At 33.4% G+C, this 25,756-nt stretch overlaps 4 protein-coding genes across 6 annotated transcripts in view; 1 reads left to right on the plus strand and 3 right to left on the minus strand.

Moving 5' to 3' along the window:
* LOC128177222 (nuclear valosin-containing protein-like) overlaps window positions 1-19,550 on the plus strand; it is a 31,198-nt gene extending 11,648 nt beyond the window's left edge. The window contains exons 11-24 of one of the 3 annotated variants that reach the window (XM_052843850.1): window positions 12,124-12,241; window positions 12,525-12,666; window positions 12,940-13,077; window positions 13,737-14,158; window positions 14,440-14,519; window positions 14,712-14,834; window positions 15,022-15,126; window positions 15,237-15,299; window positions 15,474-15,596; window positions 16,825-16,924; window positions 17,363-17,469; window positions 18,168-18,244; window positions 18,485-18,638; window positions 18,727-19,550. In XM_052843850.1, the coding sequence (XP_052699810.1) occupies window positions 12,124-12,241; window positions 12,525-12,666; window positions 12,940-13,077; window positions 13,737-14,158; window positions 14,440-14,519; window positions 14,712-14,834; window positions 15,022-15,126; window positions 15,237-15,299; window positions 15,474-15,596; window positions 16,825-16,924; window positions 17,363-17,469; window positions 18,168-18,244; window positions 18,485-18,638; window positions 18,727-18,771 (1,797 nt within the window). In that variant the 3' untranslated portion in view covers window positions 18,772-19,550. Of the gene's footprint in view, window positions 1-12,123; window positions 12,242-12,524; window positions 12,667-12,939; window positions 13,078-13,736; window positions 14,159-14,439; window positions 14,520-14,711; window positions 14,835-15,021; window positions 15,127-15,236; window positions 15,300-15,473; window positions 15,597-15,894; window positions 16,230-16,742; window positions 16,925-17,362; window positions 17,470-18,167; window positions 18,245-18,484; window positions 18,639-18,726 lie in introns of those variants that run through there. The other 2 variants (XM_052843852.1, XM_052843851.1) reach the window with 2 other exon arrangements.
* On the minus strand, window positions 3,405-4,997 carry LOC128177224 (uncharacterized). Its single transcript, XM_052843855.1, has 2 exons — window positions 4,241-4,997; window positions 3,405-3,978 (listed from the first exon to the last, which is right to left on the minus strand). The coding sequence occupies exons 1-2, from the start codon at window positions 4,338-4,340 to the stop codon at window positions 3,677-3,679; spliced, it is 402 nt and encodes a 133-aa protein (XP_052699815.1). The 5' UTR covers window positions 4,341-4,997; the 3' UTR covers window positions 3,405-3,676.
* Window positions 10,324-11,847, minus strand: LOC128177223 (uncharacterized). The gene is made up of 2 exons (XM_052843853.1): window positions 11,007-11,847; window positions 10,324-10,783 (listed from the first exon to the last, which is right to left on the minus strand). Exons 1-2 carry the CDS (start codon window positions 11,104-11,106, stop codon window positions 10,482-10,484), a joined length of 402 nt encoding a protein of 133 aa, XP_052699813.1. The 5' UTR covers window positions 11,107-11,847; the 3' UTR covers window positions 10,324-10,481.
* A 2,875-nt stretch (window positions 19,551-22,425) lies between the features above and the next one.
* LOC128177096 (interaptin-like) lies at window positions 22,426-25,446 on the minus strand. Its single transcript, XM_052843646.1, has 5 exons — window positions 25,327-25,446; window positions 24,900-24,986; window positions 24,240-24,505; window positions 24,050-24,090; window positions 22,426-23,934 (listed from the first exon to the last, which is right to left on the minus strand). The coding sequence occupies exons 2-5, from the start codon at window positions 24,983-24,985 to the stop codon at window positions 22,996-22,998; spliced, it is 1,332 nt and encodes a 443-aa protein (XP_052699606.1). The 5' UTR covers window position 24,986; window positions 25,327-25,446; the 3' UTR covers window positions 22,426-22,995.
* Between the last annotated feature and the right edge of the window lie 310 nt (window positions 25,447-25,756).

The raw sequence follows: 25,756 nt of genomic DNA on the forward strand, positions 1-25,756 counted from the left end.
TGCTTCATGACATCGGTTTTGCTGTTTTAAATCTAAAATAATTCAATGATATAAAATTATATTTATATATTAATTTGTTTAATTAAGGAATGAATTCAATATTTATTTGTTTGGGGCAGTTTACGCTTTATATACCGCGAAGCGGTTTATAAAAATGCGTAAACTGTTTCAAACCATTTTATATCGTATAAAACTAATAAATATTGAATTCATTGCTTATAATTTAATTTTTTTACTCTTCATTGTAGATAAAAACGGTCATTTGACCTGTAAAACTATGTTAAATTGTACAAAATTCAAACGAAACGTCAGGCGTATTGATACGTTTTTGATGTTAGTCTTACTATGACGTAGGCAACATTCTTTATACTATATAAATAATTTTTTAGATAATCAGAAAGCGCGTTACAACCAGAATTAAATTATTTCAAATTATTTTAAATTACTGGTATTGCTAAATTATGTCAATAAAATTTGGAAATAAAATAAAGTTTATAAGTAAAAAGCAATTGCGAATGCCTTTGTATTTTTGTAATTGTAATACAATGTACCGGTATATATGAAATTGACTGGCTTATATAGATGCTAAATCTGATCCATACGTTTCAGTGTGAAGTTAAAAGTTTTTTGGGCTAATTACATATCCAGATAAATACTGGTCCTATATACTTACACACTGGGATTGTTAATTCTTTATGTATATGAAGTGTAGACCTAGCTTCAGAGAGTTTTGATCCTGATTATCTGGATGCTTTGCCAGGTTGATGATTTTTAGTCACTCTTACAGGGTTGTAATGTTATAGCTATAGTTACATATTAAAGTAGATATTTGTCATACCCCATTGAGATGTACATAGTTGATTCTATAAATGAAGTGTAACATTTTGTTAGCTTCATGCAGAGCTGGATCTCTCTCTTACCTAGTTCAATGGTCAGACTATTTTTTATTGAAAGCAGGTTTGAAAGTCATCTCAAGTGTAAATCAATTATGCCTTCAAGGTTCACGTAACTGGATATATGCTCATAAGGTTGGTAGCTTCAGAAACAGCATGATTTTTAAAAAATTATCAACAAGGTTATATAGTATAGAAGATTCTAGTCCTACCATTTTCAAACTTGCATGGTGTATTGCATCACAGTCTATGTTATTGGAAATTAATGTATTATAGAAATATAAACATGTATTATATTATCATCCTACATTGTATAATATTTCAAAATACCCGGTACATATTGTATTCAGTATTTATACCCCCATTCTGAATAAGAAGGGGGGATATACTGTTTTACCCTTATGTGTCTGTCTGTTCATCAATATGTCCAAAATTTCTTTCACATTTTTCTCAGCAACGATTCAGTGCAAATTTTTGAAATTTAACGCACTCTTTGTAAAGGCATGCCATATGGTGGGACTCATTTTTGCACCAATCGGACATCAAATTCTTGTTAAATGACAACTTTTGTAAAGATGGAATAACACATCATCACAAAATGGCTGACCTTTGATCGAAAGGACATTTTGTTTTATAAAAAGGATTTCATCGACAGTAACATGTAACCTACTTCATAGCCGAGTGGGCTTGTGATCTGTACATCCCAAATTCGAATCCCAGAGGCTTTTGTTGTTACTTACTGAATTTATTTATTTAGATATTCATTTATATCACCCAAATGCAAATTTTTCGCTTATTTGACATATATAAAGTTTATTTATCATCATATCTTTCATAATCAAATAATTTACTGTTTATTTGAGTGACTTTTTCCAGGTGTGTTATTCCACCTTAAACTTAAGCTTTAAACTTCAGTTTTAGCCGTAATTTTGTAACATAATTTCGTCAAGGATTTTTCAGCAACTATTAATCTTATATGCTTGAAATTAACACTCTCTTTCTTTAAGTATTCTATATGGTGGGATGCGTTGATGTACCAATCAAGAGTCAACTTGGCTTATTTTGTATATTCACATCAGAGCAGGGTTATTAAAAGTGAGAATTGGTCTCAGATATTTTGTGTAATTTATGTTTGAAGAAATAATTGGAAGAACATTGTTAACAGTAAGAAAAAAAACCATTGAGACATTAAAAATATGGCCTTATCTTGACTCACTAACTTCATAAATGACCTCCTAAGTTGACTAACATATGAATGTTTTTGCTCTTCTGTAGGTTGATAAAGATATGTACCATATATTTACAACTTTAAATATAATTTTTAACCGGGTTTTCCAACGGAAAAATCTGGTTATTAAAATGGTGAAAATGGCGGCGGCTGCCAAAGGGTACCCTCATTGTACGGATAACTTGATCCTCCTACAGTTTTCAAGATAGGAAGTTGTTCTTTTGCAGATCAATTGTACATATATCAGAGATGTGCATATTGCTAGGATTTTGATTTTTGATAATTAATGAAAAAAATACCAGCTTTTGAACTTGATCATTTTTGGCAAAATATTGCATATAGGGTACCCTCATTGTACGGATAACTCCTCCTACAGTTTTCCAGATACGAAGTTGTCCTTTTGCAGATCACTTGTACATATATAAGAGGTGTGCATATTGCTAGGATTTGGATTTCTGATAAAATATAAAAAAAAATACCAGATTTTGAACATAGTCATTTTTGGGCGAAAATTGAATATAGGGTTCCCTCATTGTACAGGTAACTCCTCCTACAGTTTTCAAAATAAGAACTTGTTCTTTTGCAGATCAATTGTACATATACTAGAGGTGTGCATGTTTCTAAGAATTTGATTTCTGATATGATATGAAAAAAAATATCTGCTTTTGAACTTAGTCATTTTTTGGCAAAATATTGAATATAGGGTACCTTCATTGTACGGGTAACTCCTCCTACAGTTTTCAAGATAGGAAGTTGTTCTTTTGCAGATCACTTGTACATATATTAGAGCTGTGCATATTGCTAGGATTTTGATTTCTGAAAAAAATACCAGCTTTTGAACTTTTGAGTCATTTTTTGGCAAAATATTGCATATAGGGTAATCGATTTTACTGGATACGGTTGGTAGTATTTATCAATTCAGGGTTGACATGAATGATGCATACAGTTCGAATAAAAGAAAACCTGGTTTGCTGTCACATTGACAGCTTTTCTCTTGTTCTCTTCTCCTGTGAAGTTTTTAATCTGCTTTTAAATTGTCTGTGGTGCTTGTAACTATGGATATGCAACATTAATATTACCTGTAGGCTATTGATTCAAGACAGAACATGATTTGGATTATCAAGGATACTTAGAGCTTCTGCTACTATTCCACTCAAAATCATTCCATTCTTTCTATTACATGTGTTTATGATAACCAACAACTTCTTTCTCTTTTACATTTTTATTAATTGATGATTCAACAATAATTTTTACTTAGGCTCAGGTTGTTTTATAATAATGACTAAGGGCTGAGTTTTATCATTTATTTTATTGAATTTTATTGATATAGCACTTTTATATAAACATGTATATAAAATGTTATGCATTTGTACAATAATTAGTAAACATTTGGAATATGGCATATATAATATATTGACAACAGAACAAATTGAGCACTTACAATCAAACACAAGCACTAACTCAGAACAGCACATCACAACAATTCACAAAGGTATATCACAAATCACAGAAGGCTTCTCCAATCACAGACAGTTAATCACAGAACACAGGGACATCAGGCACTACGGTACAACTCACAGAAACTCTGGCTGGTGAGGGGGGCCATCTCGTCCATCTCAGTTGACCTTCCTGCACTGGTGGTGGGGGGTTCTGGCTGGACGTCCGGGGAGTCCAGCTGCTGGAGGACAAGGACAGATAACTCTGTAACCCTCTTCCATTTCTGGGTGGAGACCTGCTGGTAGACCTTCTTGATTCCGCTGGCGATGGACTTCTTGGTGAGATGGCGGATGGCCAGGGGGGTGGAATCTTGTAGAGTGGACCAGAAGGTCTGCTGGGTCAGGTGCTGGATGTACGAGTCTGTCAATAAAAAATGATCAATGAAATTACTCATTCTTACCAAGAAAATAGAAAATATTAGTAAAAGACCTCAACAAATACATACACAATAACTAATTATACTACTTGGATAGACAGCACATATGTGCCAATTAATGTGAACTGTAAATACATACTGAAGTGTTCAGATCATATTTTTTTTTCCAAGCAATTAACATAATTTAAAATATAAGATCATTATTTTAATATGTTGATGTTTTAAAATATATTTTTTTGCACTTACCCAGAGTAGAAATCTGTTGGTTGGCCTTCTCATAAGAGATGAGTAGATTCCTGAGCTCTGTGGCATACTGGAAGAGCTGGGAGTCTGTGATGGTAGCCATATCTGTAACAGATAAATACAGTTGTACAATATATATAACTATAAAATATGTGGTTCAAACCAACAGAGCAACTCAAAATGCTTATAATATGCAAGGTATGTTGTTTCTTCTGCTGAAAGCAGGCTATGCATTTGTAGCCACAGTCAGCCTTTTTATAGCAAAGCATCACATATTATCTGGAAGGACAATTTCTATTGGTTGAATTTATTAAATTAGTCTTGATAAACTGTAATTGGTTGTTTGTTTGAGTAATCTGATTTTGATTGGCTAGTGATATATACATTCTTCTTTAATAATTGGTCACTTTGAAGTTCAATCTAGTTCACTTTGATGCAGATAATACCTTCAATAATTATTATGATGAAAGAGACAAATATTGTTTTTGTTTTCCACTGATTGTTAATTATGAGTTAATTATTGACTCATCTGGCTGGGAGATAATTATCCAGCTTTTCCAGATTCCATGGCTTGGGGTGATAAGCTGTACCTGCTTGGGATGTACTGTTAGTTGTAATTAAACCACTTATATTTCAAGTATTGTTATTTTATGCACATGCATAAGTTATATTTATAGAAATACATTTATAATTAAGTTTATTTTGATTTGGCATTGTTTTATTTTGAACAACTAACTAGTTCATATTCATAAGTTTACTGACATGATAAAATTAATTTTTTTTTGTTTGATTCACTAAATGCAAAACATTTATTCAATCAGTGGGCCTTAATTGCACAAATTTTGTCTGACTTAATATCTGTGCCCACTTAAACTGTTCATATTTTGCTTGAGCCAAAGTTGTTTTGATGTAAAAGGTAGAAACAATAGTTTTGACTCATCATACTGAGTATCAATGGTTCTACTTACCCTTGGACAGGGCATTTTTCTCCTGCAAGAAGATCTCAAGAGCAACCAGATATACAAGCTTTAAGTGATGAACGTTTTTTTTTTCTAAAAAGTTTTTATACCTGGTACACATTAAGGCATTTTGATGATGATATTGTTTTCATTGGCACAATTACCGGTATATAAGTTTTATGTGCTTCATAGTAATAGACATTGTTTGTCCATCTGAACAGTTTTTGTCCCAATATCCATGAGGTTTCATTATCAATAAATAAAATTCTCTACCATGTTCAAATCTAGGGGGGGTGGCATGTGCATGTCCGCAGAGACATAAAAAGAGGTAGAATCATATAGATTTTGGTGAGTGTAAATGCTTGCCTGTCCGTATATAAAATACTGTTTATTTGATGCAATTTTTTTTATCTCCAACATTTCTGAAGAATTTTTATGTGTTTTCATACAGTAAAGTATTCTAAAAATGTCCTTTGTATAGCTGTATAGATCTTTAAAAAATTTAATAAAACCAATATGCAAACTATATGACCTTTTAGCTCACAAAGTTAAGAGGAGATTATGCTACACCCACTGAGTTGAAGTCTGGTTAAAGATTTTGGAACAACTACCATATCTAAGTTATTAATGATCCAAACTTCACTAAACTTGCTTGATAGTGCATTTGGGGATTCTTTGGGACTAATCAGGCTTGGGTGCAGAATCTGAGCCATAGTTTTAAGAAAAGTATATTCTTGTTCTTTTCCCCCTACATTTTAAATTAACTTTACCACTTAATTTGAGTGACAGATGACATTACTGATATAAATAAATGCAAAATACAGTTTCTAATACCACCCCCTCCAATGTTTTTCATTTAAACACAAGTGTGCAAATAATTTTCACATTTTATTTGCATCAGTTCAACCTCAAATTCTGCTTCAGTGTATCTGTTATGTGATGTCTGTGAAGTTTGGTGACATCATCTTTTATATTCATGCAGTTTCAATGGAACTATTTGCCTTTAATTAATTATTTCTGTTCAGCAAAATAATATCCTGGCATATTTGCTTCATAGAATACTCAACTGTAGGGAGTTTAGATATTACCTTATTTGGTTTTAGGCCCAGTGCAATTAGAAGAGATAAAACTTTCAACAAATCAATATCATGTTTAATATAATTATAACTGGTAAAATACAAAATTTTAACATGCTTCATGACATTAGTTTTGCTGTTTTAAATCTTAAATAATTCATTATTATGTAATTATATTTATATATTAATTTGTTTAATTAAGGAATGAATTCAATATTTATTTGTTTTATACGATATAAAATGGTTTGGGGCAGTTTACGTTTTATAAACTGCAAAGCGGTTTATAAAAAAGCGTAAACCCTTTCAAACCATATTTTATATTGTATAAAACTAATAAATATTGAATTCATTGCTTATAATTTTTTTACTCTTCGTTGTAGATAAAAACGGTCATTTGACCTTTAAAATGTTGAAAAATTGTACAAAATTCCAACGTAACATCAGGCGTATTGATACGTTTTTGACGTTAGTCTTACTATGACGTAGGCAACATTCTTTATACGATATAAAATAATTTTTTAGATAATTGGAAAGCGCGTTACCACCAGAATTAAATTTTTTCAAATTATTTTAAATTACTGGTAATGCTAATTAAGTTATGTTAATAAAATTTGGAAATAAAATAAAGTTTAAAAGTAAAAAGCAATGGCGAATACCTTTGTACCGGTATTTTTGAAATTGTAATACAATGTAGCGGTATATATGAAATTGACTGGCTTATATAGATGCTAAATCTGATCCATACGTTTCAGTGTGAAGTTAAAAGTTTTTTGGGCTAATCACATATCCAGATAAATACTGGTCCTATATACTTACACACTGGCATTGTTAATTCTTTATGAATATAAACTGTAGACCTAGCTTCAGAGAGTTTTGATCCTGATTATCTGGATGCTTTGCCAGGTTGATGATTTTTAGTCACTCTTACAGGGTTGTAATGTTATAGCTATAGTTACATATTAAAGTAGATATTTGTCATACCCCATTGAGATGTACATAGTTGATTCTATAAATGAAGTGTAACATTTTGTTAGCTTCATGCAGAGCTGGATCTCTCTCTTACCTAGTTCAATGGTCAGACTATTTTTTATTGAAAGCAGGTTTGAAAGTCATCTCAAGTGTAAATCAATTATGCCTTCAAGGTTCATGTAACTGGATATCTGCTCATAAGGTTGGTAGCTTCAGAAACAGCATGATTTTAAAAAAAATTATCAACAAGGTTATATAGTATAGAAGATTCTAATCCTACCATTTTCAAACTTGCTTGGTGTATTGCATCACAGTCTATGTTATTGGATATTAATGTATTATAGAAATATAAACATGTATTATATTATCTTGTTATACTTTCATGTTAAATACTGAAATCTGATTGGTTAAGACGCAGTTAATAATATTTACTATTACCCTCAGCATTAGCAACGCACTTGGCAACGGGTAACATTAAAAAATGTTACATGCGCGAAAATTATGCGCGTATGGTTCGCTGTAGAATTCACGTTATTCCTATATAAAAGCAATAAAATTTTCTTAAAAATTTTAAAAAAGACATTCAGTATAACAAAATAAATAGTGCCTGTTTGGGAGGATAACAGTTGAAATTGACACCCCTCGAAAACCATTGTCAACCTCCGCTTGGCGTCGGTTGACAATGGTTTTCTCGGGGTGTCAATTTCAACTGTTACCCTCCCAAACAGGCACTATTTATATAATATCACATTGTATAATATTTCAAAATACCCGGTACTTATTGTATTCAGTATTTATACCCCCATTCTGAATAAGAAGGGGGGATATACTGTTTTACCCTTATGTGTCTGTCTGTTCATCAATATGTCCAAAATTTCTTTCACATTTTTCTCAGCAACGATTCAGTGCAAATTTTTGAAATTTAACGCACTCTTAGTAAAGGCATGCCATATGGTGGGACTCATTTTTGCACCAATCGGACATCAAATTCTTGTTAAATGACAACTTTTGAAAGATGGAATAACACATCATCACAAAATGGCTGACCTTTGATCGAAAGGACATTTTGTTTTATAAAAAGGATTTCATCGACAGTAACATGTAACCTACTTCATAGCCGAGTGGGCTTGTGATCTGTACATCCCAAGTTCGAAACCCGCAGAGGCTTTTGTTGTTACTTACTGAATTTATTTATTTAGATATTCATTTTTTATCACCAAAATGCAACTTTTTCGCTTATTTGACATATATAAAGTTTATTTATCATCATATCTTTCATAATCAAATAATTTACTGTTTATTTAAGTGACTTTTTCCAGGTGTGTTATTCCACCTTAAACTTAAGCTTTAAACTTCAGTTTTAGCCGTAATTTTGAAACATAATTTCGTCAAGGATTTTTCAGCAACTATTAATCTTACAGTAAAACACGGTTATAGCGAACACGCTTATAATGAATTGACGCTTATAGCGAAGTGATTTTCATTCCCTGTGACTATATTACATGTTGTAAACTTGACGGATATAACGAATTACGCTTATAATGAAGCAAAATCACCCGTCCCTAGCACTTCGTTATAACCGTGTTTTATTGTATATGCTTGAAATTAACACTCTCTTTCTTTAAGTATTCTATATGGTGGGATGCGTTGATGTACCAACCAAGAGTCAACTTGGCTTATTTTGTATATTCACATCAGAGCAGGGTTATTAAAATTGAGAATTGGTCTCAGATATTTTGTTTAATTTATGTTTGAAGAAATAATTGGAAGAACATTATTGTTAACAGTAAGAAAAAACCATTGAGACATTAAAAATATGGCCTTATCTTGACTCACTAACTTCATAAATGACCTCCTAAGTTGACTAAGATATGAATGTTTTTGCTCTTCTGTAGGTTGATAAAGATATGTACCATATATTTACAACTTTAAATATAATTTTTAACCGGGTTTTCCAACGGAAAAATCCGGTTATTAAAATGGTGAAAATGGCGGCGGCTGCCAAAGGGTACCCTCATTGTACGGATAACTTGATCCTCCTACAGTTTTCAAGATAGGAAGTTGTTATTTTGCAGATCAATTGTACATATATCAGAGATGTGCATATTGCTAGATTTGGATTTTTGATAATTAATGAAAAAAATACCAGCTTTTGAACTTGGTCATTTTTGGGAAATATTGAATATAGGGTTCCCTCATTGTACGGGTAACTCCTCCTACAGTTTTCAAAATAAGAACTTGTTCTTTTGCAGATCAATTGTACATATACTAGAGGTGTGCATGTTTTTAGGATTTTGATTTCTGATATATAATGAAAAAAATACCAGCTTTTGAACTTAGTCATTTTTTGGCAAAATAATGAATATAGGGTACCTTCATTGTACAGGTTACTCCTCCTACAGTTTTCAAGATAGGAAGTTGTTCTTTTGCAGATCACTTGTACATATATTAGAGCTGTGCATATTGCTAGGATTTTGATTTCTGATAATTCTGAAAAAAATACCAGCTTTTGAACTTTTGAGTCATTTATTGGCAAAATATTGCATATAGGGTACTCCATTTTACTGGATACGGTTGGTAGTGTTTATCAATTCAGAGATGACATGAATGATGCATACAGTTCAAATAAAAGAAAACCCGGTTTGCTGTCACATTGACAGCTTTTCTCTTGTTCTCTTCTCCTGTGAAGTTTTAATCTCCTTTTAAATTGTCTTTGGTGCTTGTAACTATGGATATGCAACATTAATATTACCTGTAGGCTATTGATTCAAGACAGAACATGATTTGGATTATCAAGGATACTTAGAGCTTCTGGTCCTATTTCACTCAAAATCATTCCATTCTTTCTATTACATGTGTTTATGATAACCAACAACTTCTTTCTCTTTTACATTTTTATTAATTGATGATTCAACAATAATTTTTACTTAGGCTCAGGTTGTTTTATGATAATGACTAAGGGCTGAGTTTTATCATTTATTTTATTGAATTTTATTGATATAGCACTTTTATATAAACATGTATATAAAATGTTATGAATCATGCATTTGTACAATAATTAGAATTTGGAACATTTGGAATATGGCATTTATAATATATTGACAACAGCACAAATTGAGCACTTACAAACAAACACAAGCACTAACTCAGAACAGCACATCACAACAATTCACAAAGATATATCACAAATCACAGAAGGCTTCTCCAATCACAGACAGTTAATCACAAAACACAGGGACATCAGGCACTACGGTACAGCTCACAGAAACTCTGGGTGGTGAGGGGGGCCATCTCGTCCATCTCAGCTGACCTTCCTGCACTGGTGGTGGGGGGTTCTGGCTGGACGTCTGGGGAGTCCAGCTGCTGGAGGACAAGGACAGACAACTCTGTAACTCTCTTCCACTTCTGGGTGGAGACCTGCTGGTAGACCTTCTTGATTCCGCTGGCGATGGACTTCTTGGTGAGATGGCGGATGGCCAGGGGGGTGGAATCTTGTAGAGTGGACCTGAAGGTCTGCTGGGTCAGGTGCTGGATGTACGAGTCTGTCAAGGAAAGAAAATGGAAAATATTACAAATACATACACAATAACTATATAATTATACTACTTGGATAGACGGCACATATGTGCCAATTAATGTGAACTGTAAATACATACTTAAGTGTTCAGATCATATTTTTTTTATTTTCCAAGCAATTAAAATAATTTAAAATATAAGATCATTATTTAAATATGTTGATGTTTTAAACTACATTGTTGCACTTACCCAGAGTAGAAATCTGTTGGTTGGCCTTCTCATAAGAGATGAGTAGATTCCTGAGCTCTGTGGCATACTGGAGGAGCTGGGAGTCTGTGATAGTAGCCATATCTGTAACAGATAGAGAAACACAAGTTTATAAGTATAGAACAATAGAAATGAGACCTCGAGTGATCAGATGAGTTTGCTTGAAGCTGTGTTGTAAAGTCAATAAAGTATGCCATTTTTATATTCTCTCTGCGTGTAAGAATACATAGTTGTTAAATTTCATTGGCTCTAGCAATTTAATTGATTTTTAGGTGATCTCATTGGTCAATCAAGAAAATTTATTGAATTTGATTAGCTGATCATTGTTTCTTTCATCTTCAATCATGTTCACTTTGATATAGGTAATAAAAGCAATTATTACCTTGATGAAAGTGATGATGGTTCTTTTGTTCAGTAATAATTGTTAATTATTGGTCAATGATAATTAACATTAGCTGGCTTGGTCATTACTGGAAAGAGCAGTCAGGTTTTAATTAGGTTCATCAAGCCTGGTTACAGCTTGGACTCCTAATTGATTTGTAATTAATTTGTATAAGAATGAGTAACTGTATATATATTAGAATAAGATATATCTTTCTAATACAAGGCTTGGATATAGCTTGGAGTCTATTTCTCTTAACTTTATTTTGATGTATGTAAATATATAACTGTTCATGTAATTGAATATCACAAACCTGTTACATGTGTTTTATTCTGAGTGATATTAAGATGCTAATTTAGATAAATATATACGTTTATATTCAATGTTACTGAATTTTTTCTTGATATTGACGTATAAACAAAAGTGATCTGATGTTTTCATTTATTTTTATAACCTCATTTTATGTATGATACATTCTCGTATTTCATTTGGTTAACTGCTTTCAAACATGATTAGTATTAAAAAAAAAAAATAACTGATACCAATAGTTTCTGACATATCCACTTCATGATATGAAAAAATCAGAAAATTTAAAAGATAACATGTAAATGTTTAAAGATATTGTAATCCATCTTTTTGGTTGACATGCAATTCTGTGTGAACTGTTTTAATGGTATAAAAAATGTGTTTCCTGATACTTATATTTCTATTCTGTAGATTGCTGCTCCTTGCGTTCTGTTTATTGATGAGATCGACTCCATTACCCCTAAACGTGAGACCGCCTCCAAGGACATGGAGAGGAGAATCGTGGCCCAGTTATTGTCCTGTATGGATGGTGAGTGTTGCCACCAATCAGATACACTGCTACCATGCCATAGTGTTTTCTCTTGGAACTAATTTATAAAAATGCAATAAAACCTGAAATCAGTGGCCACTTCTGACCAATGGCACTTTCCTGTGTTATATTTGTCTTGAAACTAATATCCCTTTGTAACGTAGAACAATTTTGGGGTACATGATTCAGAAAACTTTAAAATTTATAAGAAGATGTCTTGTTAGATTCTTGATTTTTCCATTATGAAGCAATTGCATGATACAATATACTTCTTGATTGATAGATTTAAACAAGAAAGAAGATGCTCACGTATTGGTGATAGGTTCAACTAATCGTCCAGATTCACTAGATCCCGCTCTAAGGCGAGCGGGACGGTTTGACAAGGAGATCTGTCTTGGAATTCCAGATGAAAAAGCCAGAGCAAGGCAAGAAAATCACAGGGCATTTTATTTTGAACCAAACTTCATTTGATGTGTCCTTTCATATAATTGATTATATATATTATAGATATATATCTTTCAGTCTATATTGGTCTTAATCCTTGTTACATATAATGATGAATAATTTATATAGGGCACACACAAGTACATGTATATCAGAGACAATTTCGGGCATAAATATTTGCCTTTTCGATAGCATTAAAATCCTACATCTGCTTGAATCACAGAAGTTGAAATGTTCTTGATGAATTGTTGTAGAATATTGAGAGTGCTGTGTCGTAACCTGACTCTGAGCTCAGAGTTTGACTATGAAAGCATCGCCAAGAACACCCCGGGGTATGTAGGAGCTGACCTCACTGCACTGACCAGGGAAGCTGCAATGTTGGCAGTCAACAGGTATGAAGGATAGTTAAACATTACCATACTGTAAGTAAGGACGCATTTTCAACTGAATACTGTAAAAACACATTTTCATTGGGTTAAGATTTCATTGTGTTTAAACCAAACACAAATTCGTTGGCATTTACTTTTGTCATATTGTTATCCCTAAAATGTATCGTGAATCAACTCAGTATTTATCAATACTTGGGTTAAAAATTTGTCATGGATTTAATTTCGTTGATTTATACTGCCAACGAAATAACGAAATTAAATCCTCAATGAATATTTCTGTTTATACAGTAGTTCTTTGATGCTACTTCACCTTTTAGGCAAATATCAGATAAAAAATGCTATGAAATGAGGGTCTATATCTAAGCTGGTTTTGAGTTTACAAAATGCATGATTTCAGAAATCTGAAGTCATGTACATTATGCTATAATACTAAGACATAAAGATAATGAAACTTGGCTGACTAAAATATAGATATGGCAGAGTAAGGTATAGCTTAAACCTAAAAAGAAGTTACCATAGATCACAAATATTTCATCAGTGTCCAATATAGAAAAGTTGATTTTTGTAATAGAGCTAGCAAAGTTATTTATTCCTGTTTGATTCTTGACACCCTCTTACACTTGAGCAATCAGTAAACAGAAATTTGTGTACAAATATTTCAGGGTTTTCAAGGATCTTCAGTCACAGCCCGGATTTATCAGCAATGTTAATGGATGTTGTTCTGGTGAATCCAACAGTGTAAAAACAGTACAAAATGGTCAGGCAACAGAACCCAACATGTCCAATCGAACAACTGTTGATACAACAGAATCTACAAGTCAGTGTGTAACTCAGATCATAGAGAAGACAGATTCTAAGGACTCATCACAGACAGAAAAAGACAAGAAACAAAGTGAATCAAGTACTGGTGGTAACAGTACACAAGACATTACGGTGACTGCTCCCAATAACAAGGGGGATAACTCAGACAATGCTAACAATAGCTCAGAAGTGGTCTCATGTGGAAATGTCTCAGAATCACTAAAACAAGATATTTCATCTGGACAGAAAACCACCATTGATAAAAACCTTCAGCTAGAATATTGTAAGTTTTAAAGTAGTTCTGATTTGACCAAGGGCTTTAGGCCTGTTTATTTCACTGTTGCCCATTTATATAGTCAACAGCAAGTAGATATCAACAACTTTGCTGTGCTTCATAACCTTTATGTTTCACTGAGAGCCAGAATCAATTTCAAATTTTGATATTACACTGATATTGTCTTCAACAAATTTGTCTTAACTGGTTAGTTTCAAATACCGGTACATGTATATGTATTAGCATTTGCGAGTTTGCAAATGTGCTGAATGCCTTCTATATGTTTTCAGTATTGCACTTATTAAAGAACCAGCCACCTCTGTCAGGGGACCAGCTACAGGGAATGGCCATTTCTATGCAAGACTTTCAGGTAAAGAAGAGTTGTCTGACTGAACTAAAACTGAAAAGCTACACAAATTCTAGCACTTCATTTGTTTTATTTACTGTGCCATTTCTTATCAACAGTTCAGTATCGACGATGCAGTTTGTTATTGAAAGTGGGTTTTGATAATAATTCAGTTAATTTGTCTTAGAATGTGCAGTTTTTCATGTGTCTCTGTAGGAATCCATTAAACATGTCCAACCCTCAGCCAAAAGGGAAGGATTTGCTACGATTCCTGATGTAACTTGGGAAGACATTGGAGCATTGAAAGAAGTCAGGGAAGATCTCCAGCTAGCCATTCTTGTAAGTAAACTTACACCCTGCTATCAGGGAAGCTCTCCAGCTAGCCATTCTTGTAAGCACACTTGCACCCTACAATTTTGAGGGTGGTGGTTGGGGGATGGGTGTTTTAGAATGGTTGTCAGCAAGGTTGAGTAATTTGAGTTTGTCATCTATTTCTTTGCAATAAAAATGGAATTCTTACTTGCAGGCACCTGTTCGCTATGCAGACCAATTCCAAAGTCTGGGAATAAATAGAGCCCAGGGAATTCTGCTGTCTGGACCCCCAGGATGTGGAAAGACCATGTTAGCCAAAGTAAGAAAAAATATATCATTAATTTTCTGGTAATGTATTTACAGTTATTGAATCGCCATTGAAACTTGTGATGAGTTCCCATTGTTTTTACTTGCATGTTTTAATTTCAGGCTGTGGCAAATGAATCAGGAATTAATTTCATATCTGTTAAGGGACCAGAACTACTAAACATGGTAAGGTAGATATTTTTTAACCTGCAATAGAATTTTTAAAAAAAATGTACTTTTATATTACACAGAGCGAATTTGAAGTTGGGTTTGTGCAAATGGGCAAAAAAAAATTGCATAGTACACATGTTCCCTTTCATTTTGAGTTAAGTTGCTGAGAGAGTTATTGTTCCTTTTCAGTACGTGGGTGAGAGCGAGCGGGCAGTCAGACAGGTGTTCCAGAGGGCCAGGAACTCAGCACCCTGTGTCATCTTCTTTGATGAACTGGACGCTTTATGTCCAAAAAGATCTGATGGAGGAGAGGTAATTCTTTCAAACTTTCCTTAGTCAAAGATTTCAATTTTTGATTCAAGGATATACCATGGATGAGATAATGGTAATGGTAACTGCATGAGTAAAATGAATTATTGATTTTTATTTGATTCGTTAAAGTCCACACTTTAAGAACCTAATGAAGAGCAAAAACGTTAAATTTTGCATAAACCTTTAAATGCGTCGAGAGGTCACATTTATTTTTTTCATATGAGAATGATCATTGCATAAGCTTAATGTTTTGAGTTATATTGAATTGTGTGTATTGCACACATTGTGGTTGTTACAGGGTGGCTCCAGTGTACATGTATGTGTGGTGATTACTGTACTTTATGGTGATTACTGTACTTTATGGTGATTACTGTACTGTTTTATTGTACTGTGTGGTAATAACTGTACTACCGCATATTAGGTTTTTTCTGCGTGAATCCAATTTCCAGTTTGTTCGTGACGATTTCTGAATCGCGGAAAATAAATCAGCTTAAATTTGATGCAAAGTTTTGTTTTTGTAATAGAGTTCTCTCTTACCTGATAAAGTAAACAGGTAGGTAAAAGTATGGTAAACTGTGCTCAGTTAGTTTAGTTAGAGGTACAAATTGCAGGATCGGAGGACAAGCGCCAGATAATAGATTTGTTTATTTGATAATCCATTGACATGCTAATTAAAACGGTCGCATTCCTTGCGTAAACCGATGTCTAATTATGCCTGAGCTACTGGTATATGTAACGATACATGATCTATTTATTTATGACTGTTTGTATCTCTGAAAATAATTATCAGTAATTTTTTCACATTACGGAAATCGTGTAAATGGTTTCATTGTCCGAATTTTTACATTACATAGAGAGACAATTTAGATACTTTTCCCCTCTTACCTCACAGGTTTAACTTGAGCAATCTTGAATTATATTTTCAATGTGACCTTGAAATAGTGAAAATTTGATTCACGTAAATTTTATATACCGTTCTAGGCTCTGATTCGTTGAAAAACATGATGCGGGAAAAAACGTGATATATGGTACATTGTTGTAACTGGGTGGTTCCATTGTACATGTGGTGATTACTGTACTTTATGTTGGTTACTGTACTGTTTTATTGTACTGTGTGGTAATAACTGTACTATATGGTTGTTACAGGGTGGCTCCAGTGTACGTGTGGGGATTACTGTACTGTTTTATTGCACTGTGTGGTAATAACTGTACTATGTGGTGGTTACAGGGTGGCTCCAGTGTACGTGTGGTGAACCAGCTGCTGACAGAGATGGACGGTTTGGAGGAGAGGAAGCAAGTATTCATCATGGGTGCCACAAATAGACCAGGTCAGAACCGATTTGTACACAGAGACTTTGATGTCTTATTGTGATTGAACTGAGAATCAAAGTGACATTACATCGTTTTAGAAGAAGGTTAGGGAATTTTGGCATACTTTGGGGGTTATTTATTTGTAATGAAGTACCGTAGTTATTTGGTCATAAGAGTCCAAATGAACCATGGACATGTACAGTTTTATATCTGATATAAATTCTTTTTAACATTTTAGAAAATCAGAAATTGTCAGATATTTGATCAAGAAATTTAAAATTACATGGATAGCATGTTACAACAGTAAACTATGTTGTTGAACTCCAGAATTATTTTAATGTATATTTAGCGATACTATTTTATTTATCTAAAAACATGATGTACCAATGTTGAATGCCAGAGAGGTCTTAATATGAATACCATTAGTGAATGTATGTTTGTTATACTGATTGCAGACATCATAGATCCAGCCATCCTCAGGCCTGGGCGACTGGACAAGGTGCTGTTTGTTGGACTACCCACTCCTAACGACAGAGAGGAAATTCTGAAAACCATCACCAAGGTAACGGAAAGATCATTTGATAGTCAAGATACTGTAAACGTATTACATTTGGCTGTGTATTATATTAAGCATTTTTAGCGGAAAACGCCATCCACTAAATCAAGTACACCACCAAATGTAAAATATATAAGTTGATAAATAGGTACAATCAGAAATGCGCTAAATCAAATCCACGCTAACTTGTTAAAAAATCGTACAATGCCAAATATTGCACATGCTAAATATAGTACGTTTACAGTATGTGGTGTAGACTTCTGGTATTGTGAAACCTCTGTTATCATGAAATAATGAATTTGTGTAACTAATGTTGAATTTAAGTTGCAATTTTTAAGACCTATTTTGCAGAATGAAATTGAAAAATCATGAACCATTCAATATTGTTACTATTTTATGGTTTTAATACTTAAAATTTAAGATACAGTGTATTCAATCACATGGGTCTATATGTGAATCTACCATTTGGATAATTCAAGGAATCGGATTAAAGTTTTTGAACGCAAATGTACAATGTATGTACTGTATTTAGTGATTTTTCATGGTGATTATTTGCATAAACCATTATTGTTTGTGATTTGATAGCCAAGATAATGCAAAATTAGAGTTATACGTAATATGAGTATAGATGACTTGCAGTATGCAAATACAAAATCTGCAATTACACTGTAAATATTCTTGTTTGTGGTCTTTTAATTAAACAGGACGGAACACACCCACGTCTGGCAGATGATGTGGATTTGAAAGAAATCGCTAACCATCCAAAGTGTGACTGCTATACGTAAGTAGAGGGAATTTTTGTGAAAATTAAAAAACTATTGTCATTTATTTGAAAAAAAAAAAAATTAATAAAAAGGTTGAAATAAAAAGTTATTGGAGACCATTCATCTCATTGCTTAACAAGTTTCAATAGAAATGCTGCAAAATTGTTGAATTATCCATAAGTCATCTGTACATATGTATGTGATAATGAATACATATTTTGTCATCTTTTCATATGCATGTGACATATCTTTAACAGAGGAGCTGACCTGGCAGCTTTGGTGAGAGAAGCATCCATTTGTGCCTTAAGAACTGTAATGAAGAGTTTCCATAAAGGGGGACAACCTATGATTGTCAACAAATCACACTTTGATGAAGCATTTGTTCGTGTTAAACCATCAGTTCAAGCAAAGGTAAAGATAAATGACCACGAAAAATGATTTTCTTGTGTCAGTGAAACTGTTTGAGTAAAAACATGATTCTGGGTTTTTTCTCTTATAGGAAAGAGAAAAGTATGCCAAAATGGAGGAAAAGATGAAAAATTGAAAATATGGATAATTCTTAAAAATCAACCAAGCACAATGGTTTCAATGGTTGAAATGACATATTTGTTTGTGACACTAATATATGTATATGTATAATTATGTATACTCAGGAGATATGCAACTTACTGTGTGATGCTTTTTCAATATATCTTTCATGTACATATATATTATAAAAGATATGGCCATCACCACAGAAAGTTGTGATGTTGCTCCTTTTTTACAGTTTTGTAGAGAGTGTGACAATTATGACTTTTCACTACATACCGGTATTTTGATTTTAATACTAGTGATTGATTTTATGAAAGTTTACATGTGTTAACTTGTGATTTGTGCATATTATCAGTTTTCTTCACAAAAAGGCACCAGAAAATAAATCATTGTTCTATTCATTGTAAAACTTACCCCCCCCCCCCCCCCTTTCTTTACAGTTTTTTCATAACAGGAAAAAAACAATGTCCTTAAAGAACTTAAAAAAAAATAATATTTATGTTTATACATACATGTAGATGAAAATAATACTATACATGTACAGTGTTCATATATTGGCAAATAAATGTGCATTAATACTTTATCATTATTATATGTATGGAGTGACAAGCCACCAATGTATTATAGGCATCTTGGCTAGCCAGGGCAATGACCAACATCTCTTCCTTTATTAATAAGAGGAGAGTCTTTAGATATATTTTGTTATTTATGATTTAATACTGAATGGTTATTTGTGACAGAGATACGGTTAAATTGTGAAGTGACTTGAATAAAATCCTGAAATACCTTACATTTTAGTTCTGCATTTGTCTCAAATCTACAGGATATGATCACATCCAGTGGTAACAATTGAGGATGAAAGTTAATAGAATTGTATAGCGATAAAATGTACTACATATCTATATACCCTCACATTGAAATCGAGAAATAATGAACGTTGAAAATCTATTTTATTTAACAAATTTTACTGTTTATTTTTTAACTTCCTTAATTTTAAAAAGTTTATAAATGCAGTTTAATGTGACACTGTTTCCCCTATTGATTTGAAAAAGAATATATATGAGAAGATTACACAGGAATGCCAAAGATCAAGGGATTAGGGGTAGTGTGCTTGTACCTGTTTCTACTTTCACTTTTCTGTTTGAGGAGATATAGACGTAGAGACGTACATAATCCCAAAACGCATTTTGAATGATACCCGGATCATCGCATAGACTGCAGTTTACAAGGGGGCCATTATATTCCTTGATACACTTGGGTCAGAGGTTAAATCTTATATCAGCATTAAATTGCTTTGTGGCGGTGAGTTATGGCACGGGTGTTAGGGCAGCAGGCTATACACAGACTTACAGACAGCTCTTCCATTGTTCCCCCAACAAACAAGGCACGAGATTTACATGGCACGTTTATCTACAAATACTGGGCCTTTGATCGGGAGAAGAGAAATGTTTATATTGTGATTACAATTTATATGAAGCATAAGAATGCAAGAATAAGTTTGTAAATTTATAAGAAAATGTAAAATCTAATATTTATTTGGTTTTATTTGACGTTTTCCGATAAATAGTTAATCTAATGAAATCGACAATATCTTTGATGTTAAAATCATCATTTCCGTTTTGTACATTTTATTCAGTCCCCAAAAATTAGTTTATAAATTAAAAAATTGTAATTTGATTTTATTTGACGTATACCGATTAAAGTTAATCCCATGAAATCAACAAGTCGCTTCCGATATCTTTGATGTCTTTAAAAAAAATCGTTTCTGTTTTGTACAATTTATTTTGGCCCAAACAATAAAAACAATACATGAGATTCTGGATCAGTTGAAGAGCTATTCCAGAAAAAAAATTTTAACACTTTTGTTTTGAATTATCTTTCCAGATAATTATGTTGCTCCTCTGGGTACAATTTGTTGTAAATTGGTGACCGTCATTTTGTTGTTCAGTGCCACACATTTCCATGTAGTTTTTAAATAATCGTGCCTCGTTCCTTTGTATACTGTAGACATGGTTTTTTCAAAAGCTGCATTAAAAGAAAATGCATAGAGCATGGTTATTTAAGAAATAAACATCCATATTTAACTATTTACCAGGATATGAACTGGGTTGGTCACGTGATCACATCCTGTGGAGTCCTTCGGACTTCTCAGAAGATTTGATCACGTCCCAACCAAGTTCATATCCCGCTGAACTTTTTAACATGGCTGTTTATTATTTATGCTGAAAAAGGCTAATCGTTTAGAATTGTTAATATTACAGAGTTTTTATGTTTACAATAATCCAAGCGATAAGCACGTACGTGATATGATCATTGTGATGTCATGAAAATGTTCACACAGAATTAAACGTTTTGGCTATTCTAAAGGTTCATATAAGCATGCGCGGATCCAGAAATTTTTTAGGGGGGTCCGACGGTTATTTGAGTTTTCCAGGGGGATCTGAGGCATATTTTTGGTAATTTTATAATGTAATTTAAAGATATTTGAATTTTACAGGGGGGTCCGGACCTCCTAACCCCCCTCTAGATCCGCGCATGTATAAGGAAACATATTTGCAAATGTAAACATATGCGTATTTCTCACTTAGACTGCAATTTTTTACAACCCAGGAATGTCAATATTCAACCGTTCAATTGTAAGTTGCCTTGATTCTTTCTATGCAATGTCAACTATGAAAAACTTTGATGGGACTACTGTTAATGATAATTTCATGTACATGTACTTTGACTCGGTTAAAGAATAAACTTCGCTAGCCCTCTTTGAAACAGGTCTTATTTTGCTGGCTTACTTGTTTCTACATTTTTTTTTAGAAAGAAAAACCTTGAATCAAAATCAAGTAAGCACCCTATCAACAGAATCACTGGTACACGTTTACATATCAACGCTTCTGTATATTCCTTGATGTTTTACCACCAATTTTAAGTCATTAATTGATAGAATGGATTTTTATCATTATTATTATTATTTTGAAATGAGTTTTAATTTTTAAATAATAACTTTTTTTTATTATTCGGGGTCAATGAAAGAAGATTAAACTTAATAATAAAATTAATTAAACTCACATGCGTTTTTTTCTCTGTTTTTATCGCAGAAACAAGTGCCTGCGATTTATCTACATTAATATCATAATAAATTTTGAAGTAACAGGCTAATGTAAAATTGGAACCATTTTAACAAGGCCTTGGACTTTCAGTAGGACGTAACTATCCATTTTTTGCGTCAAAACAAGTTAAAAATGACGCTGATTTCGAGTGAAATATACACCGATTGCGTAGTCTTGGCTCAAAAGCCAGACAAATCTTGTTGATTTCAAAGAGCAATGGCTGAATGGCCTACAATGAAATAGACAGGCCTACGTCACATTGCTGTTTGACACAACTACCCAAAGTCCAAGCTCTTGTTAAAATGGTTCTAAGTATGGAATCACCTACTGAAGCCGAATTACTCTAGTTCACTGCATTGTTCTGATTTTTTTTTTTTATTTTAAAAAGGAATATTATTATATATAATCAATAAGTCTGTAAAAATAACAACCATCAAAATAAGTTACTGACTGAAAATATAGAACGCCAAAATGTTGCATCTTAAAGAGAAACGATGGATATGCATGAATCATTCATCGCTTAGCAGAAAATTATGTTGGATAGAAACAAAATGTTTAACAAAAATATTTTTCTGATCTCCGAGATAATACACGGATCATCAGGATTTTATTTTGTATGAAAAATGACTGACACATGTGATCTTAAAATTCACAAGAAGACTTTACATCATTCAAGATTTGACAACATGAAGTTGACAGACCTTTTTCATAGAGATCGTGGATGATTTAATATGTCTGCTTATATCAGAAACTGATCTCGCAAGACTTTGGTCGCCATGTCTGGCGGAGTTGGCGATTTGCCGATAGTTCACAAAGTGAACGCCAGAATCAGTGCAGGTCATGCAACATGTACATTTAATATCTAGTCATGCTTTGAAAGCAAATTTTGATTGAATTAAAACTCGAAATTCACAAATATATAATGTTTAGAATACAATTACTTTTATCACTTTTCAGTAAAGTAATTGTAGTTATTTCTTTCTTCCAAAGTTGAATAAATGAGAAACTAACAACTTTCCTGAAGAACAATTAATATTGACATAAAAAAAATTCGAATGGGTCTTGACAAATACTCAAAGTTCCCATTAAACATACAATTAACACTGCGATCATAAATCTCTCTCAAAATAGAATCATTTCATTTTGTTTCCGTTAGGATTTTTCCAGAAAGAATTCTTTGAATTTTCCACTTTTCCGGACGCATTGAATGGTCTGACCATCATCGGTTTCGTGGTTGTCGGCTGCTTTTTGCCGCGGTAATTTTGATCGCTCGGCGGTAGAATCGCTAGCACGTTCTGTTGCTCGTGCTGCGTTAGCACGGTCATTTCAAGTCTCTCGAGATTCTCCTGCAGAATAGCCAGTGACGCCTGTTGGGAGTTTAACTGTTTCTGCTGCTGCGTCAGAAGTTGGTGCGCGCTATCTTTCTCGGCCCCGAGTTTCATGATCTCCTCGTGCTGTTTCACCAATAAATCCTCCAGTTTGATCTGTCCGTCTGCCAACCTCTGGTGGTCGGCCGCTAGCTGCTCGATCATGTTCAGTTTCTTGTTGATCATGGTCTCCTGGTTTGTGATCTCTTTGTCTTGCTCCTCGATCGTTCTCTTCAACTCTTTGATTTGCTGACTTTTTTCAGTCAAATCAATCTGCAAGTTGGAATTGTCTTTGACTGATTTCCGTAATTGTTCGTTTTCGATTTGCAACTTTGTTACCCTTTCGTGGTATTTATTGTTGGTTTCTTTTAACTTTCCCATCACGTTCTGCAAGTCTCTGTACTTCCTTTGCATGTCCACAAGTTCATCATCCTTGAACTGAAGCTGTTGCAGCAGCTGTGCTTTTTCTTCCCTTTCACGTATTAGCGCGTCTTTAGCACTATCAAGGGTTTTCATCACTTCTGATAGCTGCTTTTCGAGTTCAGATTGTCTTTGGATAATTGTGTTGAATTCCCTTTGAGAGGCTTTTGTGTCTTTTGAGAGTGTTGATAGAGACATTTTGACGCCGACAATTGCCAGTTTTTCCTCACGTTCACTATAGGACGTACTTATAGGTGTACTAGTATCCCATTGCCTAGAACTATTCTGTAAAATGAAAATATAAATCGTGTACATGTACATGTATAAACTCTTGTTTTGAGTTTTGGAAAAGTTTGTTCATATATTATATACATGTAGCAACAATTAAAAGTATTGGTACCTTTGCAGTCTTTTCGAAGATATCTTCAGAAGTTAATGTATCTGTAAAATAAAGAGGATTATATATAGAGAGAGAGAGAGAAGAGAGAGAGAGAGAGAGAGAGAGAGAGAGAGAGAGAGAGAGAGAGAGAGAGAGTGAATTTGAACAGCAGTATATCATGTGAAGGAATTTGTACTTATCTATTCCTTACATTTACTAATCGAATCCTCGTCTTCCGTTTCTGTTTTTAAGTTTTCTACCACGTGATTGTACCCACAATCCTTTAGAACCTCACAGAAGTGGGTGAATCCGGTCGGGCACGTTTTAAGCACGCGCTGTATGCACGTGTCAATCCTATCTTTGTACGTCCCTTGTTGCAGGACGTCGTCTTTGTCGGAGGGAGACAGAACACATCGGTCCTCCAACGTGTCGCAGACGATTTGGAGATTGATTTCTTCGTTGAGAGTTAAAAGATACCTAGCGAAAGATTTTGAATCATTTACACAACCATGATTAGAGACTCGTGCAGTATGTACTGGTACAAGCAACACATTACTTCGCCCATAAGACAAAACTCAACACAGAATTGATATATTAACTTCAGTTGGCCTTAAATTTACCAATGAAGATTAAGGTTTTAAACAGACTGGGTGGTCAACAAAATACCAATAAGCTCCTATAGAAAGTTCAATAAGATATTTTATAGTCCATTAAAAATAAGAAAACATAATTTGATACGAAAGGAATAGATGTTGATGTTTAATGTTCAGCTTTATCCCAACTCCTTTTAGTTGCAGCTCTCCTTATAAAGGAAGTAAGAGAAGTCATAGAGGCCATAACCACCCAGCCTTTGGAGATCAATACAAAATACCTTAGAAAACTCCATTTACCATCAAGGAGATAGGTCTGTTCGACATCAGGATCAAACGTCACTTTTCTCTTTTCTTTTGTTTCCATTCTGTTTAGGAAATGATATAGCCATTAAGAAAACATGAGGAGGTTAGAATGTCCTTTTTACTTACTTGAAAACAGATTTTATTTCAATTTTTTTTTTTTTGCAGCAGTTTCACAATGACATAACGACTTTTAAAATCTTAAAATGACTGAAAAGCGTCCAAGCTTTACCAAGAAAAGGAAATTAAGGACTTATGATAGGCTATTTGCATTTCTAAGTACATGTGCGTGTACCGTTTAAAAAGCCTGTGCAGATAAAAGTGATGTTTGATACACATCATATTACGATAAAAGCAGTTTTACCAAAATATAAAAATCAAAAAATACTTGAGATTTGTCTCTACCTTTCATTTAATGCAGTTCCGTCCCCACACTTCTGGTTTTATGAGGGAGATTGAACATGGAGAAGACAGGAGCAGACTTTGGCAAGCCTCCATGCTGTCTCCGGCCGTGATTAAGCATTTATCGTACTGACGCTTCAATCACAGATAACTGTATTGTTGACAGAATTCAATTGTTCCCGGGCTGATCGGTTTGCCATTTATTATTCGGGGCTTTGTTTTCTCGTGCGAACCTTTTTGCGATGGGAACCGTGATTTGGTTTAATCGGAAATTAGACTTAAAAACACAGGGCTTTAACAAAAGTCATTTTTCGGAAATCGTAAAAATACAAATTTTAGTCTTCAATAATGTCCAGATATTATTATATAGTTGCATATTTTTTTTTTAATTTCAAGATCATGAACACTTTCAATATGTAACAAAATTTTAATA

Source organism: Crassostrea angulata, chromosome 3 (assembly GCF_025612915.1).
Source record: "Crassostrea angulata isolate pt1a10 chromosome 3, ASM2561291v2, whole genome shotgun sequence".
NCBI lineage: Eukaryota > Metazoa > Mollusca > Bivalvia > Ostreida > Ostreidae > Magallana > Magallana angulata.

What these genes read in the sequence shown, in the direction of transcription:
- LOC128177224 (XM_052843855.1), bottom strand. Translation starts at nt 4,340, where the DNA reads ATGGCTACCATCACAGACTCCCAGCTCTTCCAGTATGCCACAGAGCTC. An exon ending in CCAACAGATTTCTACTCTGG is followed by an intron (nt 3,979 to 4,240) that starts GTAAGTGCAAAA and finishes TTTTATTGACAG; the next exon opens with ACTCGTACATCCAGCACCTG.
- LOC128177223 (XM_052843853.1), bottom strand. Translation starts at nt 11,106, where the DNA reads ATGGCTACTATCACAGACTCCCAGCTCCTCCAGTATGCCACAGAGCTC. An exon ending in CCAACAGATTTCTACTCTGG is followed by an intron (nt 10,784 to 11,006) that starts GTAAGTGCAACA and finishes TTTCCTTGACAG; the next exon opens with ACTCGTACATCCAGCACCTG.
- LOC128177096 (XM_052843646.1), bottom strand. Translation starts at nt 24,985, where the DNA reads ATGGAAACAAAAGAAAAGAGAAAAGTGACGTTTGATCCTGATGTCGAA. An exon ending in CGAGGATTCGATTAGTAAAT is followed by an intron (nt 24,091 to 24,239) that starts GTAAGGAATAGA and finishes TTTATTTTACAG; the next exon opens with ATACATTAACTTCTGAAGAT. An exon ending in TCTTCGAAAAGACTGCAAAG is followed by an intron (nt 23,935 to 24,049) that starts GTACCAATACTT and finishes TTCATTTTACAG; the next exon opens with AATAGTTCTAGGCAATGGGA.